The sequence below is a fragment of the Macaca thibetana genome, chromosome 2, assembly GCF_024542745.1.
Source record: "Macaca thibetana thibetana isolate TM-01 chromosome 2, ASM2454274v1, whole genome shotgun sequence".
Lineage (NCBI taxonomy): Eukaryota > Metazoa > Chordata > Mammalia > Primates > Cercopithecidae > Macaca > Macaca thibetana.
Window position 1 is genome coordinate 109,471,583 of NC_065579.1, and position 7,968 is coordinate 109,479,550.

General features: G+C 38.5%; 1 protein-coding gene across 4 annotated transcripts in view; it reads left to right on the forward strand.

Annotated features, from left to right (window-relative positions):
• Positions 1-5,403, forward strand: part of CACNA2D3 (calcium voltage-gated channel auxiliary subunit alpha2delta 3) — a 938,743-nt gene extending 933,340 nt beyond the window's left edge. For 3 of the 4 annotated variants that reach the window (XM_050781062.1, XM_050781063.1, XM_050781065.1), the window contains 3 exons: positions 4,308-4,420; positions 4,642-4,724; positions 4,988-5,403. In XM_050781062.1, coding sequence (XP_050637019.1) covers positions 4,308-4,420; positions 4,642-4,724; positions 4,988-5,080 — 289 coding nt within the window. In that variant the 3' untranslated portion in view covers positions 5,081-5,403. Of the gene's footprint in view, positions 1-4,307; positions 4,421-4,641; positions 4,725-4,987 lie in introns of those variants that run through there. The other variant, XM_050781066.1, reaches the window with a different exon arrangement.
• Positions 5,404-7,968: the final 2,565 nt, after the last annotated feature.

Consider the following 7,968-nt stretch of genomic DNA (forward strand, 5'->3'; position numbering starts at 1 on the left):
TTCTATGAATTGTCTCACGAATTTCGATATTGAGTATGGCAAGCAGCTGCCCTTCCCTTTTTTATAAAATCCAATTTTTTATAATTGTCCAGACTATTCTCCATATTTACTCTTCTGAAAGAATCTTAGAATCACGTTCTCAAATTCCATTAAAAAACCTATTGACATTTTTATTGAAATTGCTTTGAATTAAAAAGTTAATTAAGAGAGAAATGACATATTTAAAGTATGAGTGTTCCTTTCCACCACCATTGTACTTCCCTCCAATTTTTAGCTTGTGTTTTTATGTTCCTCAGTAAATTTGCATCATTTTCTTCATAAAGGCGTATGTTTTACTCGATTTATTCTTGGGCATTTTATAGTGATTATTGATACTATCAATGGTTCTTTATTTCACAAATATTTTTCATTGGTTATTGCCAGTGTCAGGCTGTGGTTTTATATGCTGATTATGTAACTAGCCAGCTTGCTGAGTTCTTTTATTAGTTCTAATAGTTGGTCAGTGGGTTCATGTGGGTTTTCTATGAACACAGCAATATCTGTTCTTTGGGTGATTGGGTCAAATTCACCTGGGGGTAGATTCTCAATGAACATTTCAGTTTTGTTCATGGCAATTGGTCTGCTCATGATTTTTATAGCTTGGCCAAATGTAGATAATTTATGCTTTATCCCCAAAGGCGTGTTTCCTCTAAGTTCTCAGATTGTTTACAATGCTATACAGAATAGTCACCAAAAAATGTTTAAAATGCTCCCGTATCTTTCAGGTTATAATGATACTTTGTGACTTAATTTCTTGATCAGGAGTGCCAAAGTTGATTTCTGTCAGTAAGCTTTTAAACCAGAGTTTGATTCTGTTGGTTATCTTCACAGTTTAATTTTTATTTTATTCTTCTGCCTTTATCATTTCAAGTTCTGTCATTGATTCAACAAATATTTACTGAGAAGTTGCTCTGTCCCAGGCACAACTCTAGGTGCTAGAGGTAACTAATAACCTCAGGCAGTTAGATGCAGCCTTGTTACTTTGGAAACTACAGTCTTTTATGAGGGGCAGACAGTAAACAAGAAAGGAGAAAGATACAGAAGGAAAGTTTTGAGGTCATTGGTGTCCTTGGCAAGAACTGATTCAGTTGGAGTGGTGAGGACTACAACCTTGTTGGAATACAATTTGTGAAGGAGGGAGAGGTATGAAGAGAGAGAGTTGGGGGGAGAGAGAGAAGGATTGTAGATCATTATTTTTAGGACTTATGGTATAAAGAAAGATAGAGAAACGGGATGGTCGCAGGAGGGAGGGTTAAGAGACAGTTTTGTTTTTCCTGAGCTGGGAGATGTGACAGCATGTTTGCCAGCCTCCAGGAAGGGCTAGTAGATGAGGGAAACTATTTGTGCAACCGTCACTTATCTCTTCTTTTCCACCAGTCACATCCTTGAAGAAGCCTGAGAGATAGGCTTTGCAGAGGGACATTAATACTCAATCCAGTGGACAAGAAGGAAGACAATGTATAGGGCACAGGTGCAGGTTTATCTTCTTATTTTTCCAGCTTCTTGATTTGAAAACTTAGTCAAATATTTGCAACCTTTATTTTTTCTGATGAAAATGTCTAAGATTATACCGCACAAATTTGAATCTGGGCTATTATCAAATCTCAAGGATTGATGAAAGGTATTTTTTAACTTTTAATTTTCACTGTTTATATCATTTTGGTATTAATTTCTAATTGTACTCTACCATAAAAGAAGAATGTATAATCAATACTATAGGTTCTTTGGAATGTGTTGCATTTCCCTGTGTTTGAAAATAATTTATATTCTGTGTTGTTTATATCTGAAGAGTTTTGGGTCCATATTTTTAATAGATCATGCTTTCAGAAATCCCTTTTGTTATTTCTTTCGGTTTGTATACTACTATCATTATGTGAATAAATAATCATGTTTTATCTTGTTAGTGGATTATAATTCTTTTCGGTATGAACTGTTTTATTTATTACATTGTAATGATTTTTTACTCTGAATATTTGTATATTACTACTAAACCTGAACTTGTTTCTTTTTTGTTAGCATATTTTTGATGTATTTTCCCCTCCTCCTATGTCATTCTGTTTTAGGAGTGTTTGTGGCAAACAGCATAATGTTTGTAAACCCAATTTAAGAGTCTTTGCTTTTAATATGTGAATCTAACAACCTCACAGTTATTGTGATTGGTAATAATTTTAGGTTTATACTGGCAGTCATGTGTGTGTAGGGGGGTGTTTAATTTCTCATGCTATCCAGATTTATCAGGTTTTAAATACTTTTAAATATTTTTTCAATGATTATTCCTAATTTGAAAATATAATTTTCTATAAATGTCTACGGAGATTTAGAATCTATTTTTCTCTGGACATGACATACCTTTGACTCTCTTTTTTCCTCAAAACTTTAAATATATTACTCTGTTTCTTCATCTTCAGTACTCCCACTGAGAAACTGGTTTTATTCTCATTCTAAGTAATTTGTTTCTAGGGAAGCTTTTAGGATTGGTCTGTATCTTTGAGGATAGGAAGTTTTTTACTCATGTTTCAGTGGGCCCATTCATTGAAAAGAATTGGATTTGTTTTTTCAGTGCAAAAAATATTTTCTCCCTTTGGATCTTTTATGTCATATTTTCATCTCTTCTCCTTTATTGTTCATCTGGCAGACACACTTGGCTTAATCTTCTAGTCAGCCATTTGTTCTTCTGAGTGTTTTGTGATCTTGGTTTTGTGGTTTTCTTTGAGACTCTATTAACCTGCCACCTCCAAGGTAGAAATTATGGGCTCTCTGAAGAGAGATATCTCAGGTAGACTATATTTATGTTGATGAGCAAAATCCATTCAGAAGAGGCCAATTGCTGGAGTAACATTCTTGCATAGGCGAGAGTCTAGTGTTAAAGAGGGAAGATAAAGCAGATATAGATATAGATAGATATAGATATAGATGGAATTAATTAGCAAAACAGTCAGCAAGATTGAATATTTCTCTGAAGCCAGATGTAGTTCTAGACAAGAGTGGGAAGGGCAGAGAGTAGGTGTCCCAGTGTGGATAGTGGTTAAGGCATTGAGGAAACATCTTTGCACAGTGGCAAGCCCTGTTCCCTACTACAGATGAAGAAAATGAACATAACTGTGTGATATTAGATGGGCATTGGGCATTTATAGAAAAGAAGTCAATTGTGTTGCAGTCTCAGAGGCATTCATGGATCATTCAACATAGGAGGTGACAACAGGTTTAAAAAGGGGGAGTTCCTTTCCCTTCTTTATAACGTCCCATAAAGCAGAAGAACTTTTCTTCATTGCATGATTTTAGTTCACCATGGTGATATACTCAAAAGAATGGAACAAATTTATTGCAAGAAAGGCAAATGAAGATAAAACCTTTGGAGAGACTGACAATTTTGTTAATGTCCATTTGTTAAGTTAAAAATCTATTAAACTGAATTTAATGAAATATTATGAAAAGTTATGTGATAGGGGTTATAAGCATGGAGTTAAAATTGTTTAGCTAATCTGTTGGTTCTGGAAGAATATGAGATTTTGATCCCTCATTTGTTCCTCCAAAAAGTCAGTATTGTTTTGTGTTAAAGGATTATTTTATAGTGTCTTTGTCACTTCACCACGTTGGGCAGTGTGAGAAGGAGGCACTGCCAAGCTTGCTTAAGTTGGACTAACTATACTGATGGATCAGAAGGTCAGAGCAGCTATACAGCCTTGGTTCTTACAGAACTTGTGCTCTGGGAAGTGTGGGACCTCATAAATGACTAGCATTAATCTCATTCTAAACACTGTTCCTGTATACTGGGCAGACATCGTGCAAAGCAGTATAAGGAAGGCTCTAAGAAGTTCACTGCCTCCTTTGCCATTGGTATGACATAGTTTCACTCTATCCTTGGGGGAAGGAGGAGAGAAAATGCCACTTAGAGGAACGTCAAATGTAACTTGGGGTAATGTTTAGGCTCTGGGAGAAGGAGATTAGTCTTTGAAAGTCTCACCTCTTAAACTTTGGGAACAGGTGATTCAGCCAACTGTGACTCTGGTGTTTTGTACATACAGCATTTCAGTCTTTCCAAGGTGAGTTGTATGAGCTGCATGTCATTATAGCTATTGTTTTCCTAGTGAAGCTAGGTATTTATAAGTGAAGAGCCTCATGGAGAAAGGTAACAGTAGTAGTAAAACAGTCTCCAAAATTGGCTTTACAAAATATGGTAGTTGCTACCACCCAGGAGAGAAGTCTTCCTCATGACTCTTTAATTGACGGATAGTAAATGAGTGTCTCACTACCTCTTGTTCCAACAGGTCCTTTGTCATCCAGCAAATCCCAAGCAGCAACCTGTTCATGGTGGTGGTGGACAGCAGCTGCCTCTGTGAATCTGTGGCCCCCATCACCATGGCGCCCATTGAAATCAGGTATATCCTTTTGTGTGCAGGTCCAGTCACTACCACGGAAACCAGTAAGGGGGATCAATAGTAAGGAAACCTGGGGGAGAAATATTAGAGAAGGAAAATTACATCCTTTCCACTGTTGGGGAGAGAGAGGGTAGTTAAGAGAGTTGTCATTACCAAGTTTTGACCTCTGAAATGCAGAGTAGAAAAAAGCAATCCTTGGAAACATGCCTTAACTACAGTCAACATAATGAATCCCTTAAGTGTGAACGTCTAAAGGCCCAGAAGATCAGAAGGCGCCCGGAATCTTGTCATGGCTTCCATCCTGAGGTAAGTCTGAGAACTGTTCCTGTTTCCTTTTCCCATCAGAATCACCATGAGAGTCTCACACTGGTCAAAGAACTACAGCTGAAAAGTTTACTCATGAGAAAATAATCCTTTTCAGTAAACTGAATCCGCACATCATCTAGGTCCCAGAAGACTTTGTTCTTATATTAGAGATGGGAGAGAGGTCTGGGGAATCCACATGGTTGGAAAGTTGAAGGTGTCCTGGAGTCCATTTGCGTCTAACCAACCCCTGCCTTTCCCTGTAGGAGAATGCAAGGGAGTGTGGGGGTGCGCCGAGTCTCCGGGCCCAGACAGTCCTTCTTCTGCTCCCTCTGCTTTTGATGCTCTTCTCAAGGTGACACTGACTGAGATGTTCTCTTGGCATGCTAAATCATGGATAAACTGTGAACCAAAATATGGTGCAACATACGAGACATGAATATAGTCCAACCATCAGCATCTCCTCATGATTTTAAACTGTGCGTGATATAAACTCTTAAGATATGTTGACAAAAAGTTATCTTTTTACTTTGCCAGTCATGCAAATGTGAGTTTGCCACATGATAATCACCCTTCATCAGAAATGGGACTGCAAGTGATAGGCAGTGTCCCTTCTGCTTGAAACCTATTGAAACCAATTTAAAACTGTGTACTTTTTAAATAAAGTATATGAAAATCATAATCTCCATGTTTGGATTTGATCATCACTTTATTGCTAAGAATACCAACTGAAAACAATGCATGGGAAAAAGGTCCCCATTCTAGAAACCAGGAAATGATGGCTGTTGGCAGAGCCTTTGTTCTAAAGCAGATTCTAGGCACATATTTAACAATTGTTTAGATGCTTCACTCTCAGTTATAAAAATATTTATAGAAGTAAATCAAAATATCATCTACATGGGACGAGTTTATTACATAGAACCCTGAATTTTGTTGAACTAAACTTCAATGAAAATCATAATTTGGATGCGAACACAAGCTTTCATCATATTCAAGTGGTGAATTATTTGGGAATAGAAATAAGTCATAAATCCTAGGAATTTGGTCTGAGGAGACTTGAAGGAGGAAAAGAACAATGATTATAAATTTGGCTTCTGGCTTTCCCCATAAACAAGATATGAAATTAGATCTCAAGTATTATAAGAGATGAAACTACCCAGACATGTAAGCATTTCTAAACACTGGCTCTTGACCCAAAGAAAACAGATTTCATTGGATCATTGTTACTAAATAAAGTGGAATAATTTCCATGCCTAGGCAGAGTAGAGAATGCCTTACTTTATAGGACAGACATCTAAAAGTTATCCAGAGAATCCTACTTAAACTCTTTTAAAAAGGGGCACATTATCCTCTTGATAGTTTAGAAAAACTGATGTCACTGTACTGCTTTATACTAAAAGGATTCCACAACATTGTTGTAACTTTTAAAATTACTATGCCTCCAGTGCTGTTTGTTCTCAACGTAACAATACTGTATACAGGCAAACTTGCCAAACTTTCAACAGCCGTGGGGCTATAGAATTGTGACAGTTGATATTATTCACTCTGTGCACTTGGTAAATGAATAAATTCATTTGTTGCTCATACAAATATAAAGATATATTACATTTACACTAATATATTGATATCAGATAAGGAGCCACAATTTATTAAACTGGAATGATAAGACTCTAAACCCATAAAGTCACAAGTATAAAGACATTCTATTTATGCTTGAGGTGATGGCCAGAGGAAAATTGCGCTTAATACTAAGAAAGATGAATTTATCACAGATCTAGGTGATTTATAGAAAAATTTAGGTGATTTTAAAAAAGAGCAAGTTAGGGGATTTATAAGAGAGAGAAATCATATTCTAATTAAATTTTAACAAAAATAACATCACATAGCCTATGATTCCCCATTACAGTTCTTAAAAACTGGCAACAATAAGTCAAGCATATTATGATATAATGCTCATAATTTAATGCAAATGATGCAAAATACGTGTAATATAATTGCGTATAATTCCACTCCCAGTCTCATTTTAAACGATGGAGTAACATCATTTTTGTTAAACTGTTTATGGCATAAATATAGCATCCTTGAGTCACACTGTGCCTCATGCCCTTATCAGGGATTACATTCGTGTAACTGACCCACCAGGCACCTCTGTTTGCTGTTCTCACAAGAGCTCCAAGCAACTGGACATTCTATTTATCTACTTGGAACTTGAATAATTTTCTCCAACTTAATGTGTCCTAAGCACAACTCATGATCTCCCTCCATGAAACTTTTTTCTTCCCACTGACTCAACTCCAACCACAAACCTTGGGGCCACCCTATTTGCGCTTTCCCCCACAGCCCGCCTTGCATCAAGTCTCATGAGCTCCGCCCTTCAAACACCAAACCTGACCACCACTTTTCCCAGCCCTGCACTGCTGCCATCCTCTTCCCAGTCACTACCCTCTGTCCCGGGTCTCTGAAGACCTATGTCCTCATTGGTATCCTCTCTTCCACTGTCAGCGACCACCCAGTCCCACTCCATGGTTGGTTCTCCACACAACAACCAGAGTAGTTTTTCAGAAACAAATATCTGATCCTCGCCTTGCCCAGTGCAATTAGAAAAGCATACACATCCCTTACTGTAGTCCACAGCAGGGGTTCTCCAAGTCTTCTGTGTGTTTGAATGACTCAGGGACCTTTCAAAAATCTCTGGGGCAGGCTAGGCATGGTGGCTCATGCCTGTAATCCCAGCACTTTGGGAGGCTGAGGTGGGCAGATCACCTGAGGTCAGGAGTTGGAGACTAGCCTGGCCAATATGGTGAAACCCTGTCTCTACTAAAAATACAAAAATTAGCCGGGCATGGTGGCGGGCGCCTGTAATCCCAGCTACTCGGGAGGCTGAGGTGGGAGAATCGCTTGAACCTGGGAGGAGGAGGTTGCAGTGAGCCGAGATCGTGCCACTGCACTCCATCCTGGGTGACAGAGCAAGACTCCATCTCAAACAAACAAACAAAAACTCTGGGGCAGAACCCAGGCATTTCAGTTTTTGTTAAAACTCCCCAGGTGATGTTAATATGAAGCCAGGTTTGCATCCACTGAGCTATGGGGCTTACAGGGCCTTGGCTCTGGACTCTTCCTCCCTTTCCCACGCCATCCTGTGCCGCTCTGTCCCAGACCCGCTGTGCTCCACGGCTCTGCCTCCAAGCCTTTGAAAATGCCAGGCATGGTCCCCACTCAGGGCTTTTGTTCTTCCTGTGCCCTCTGC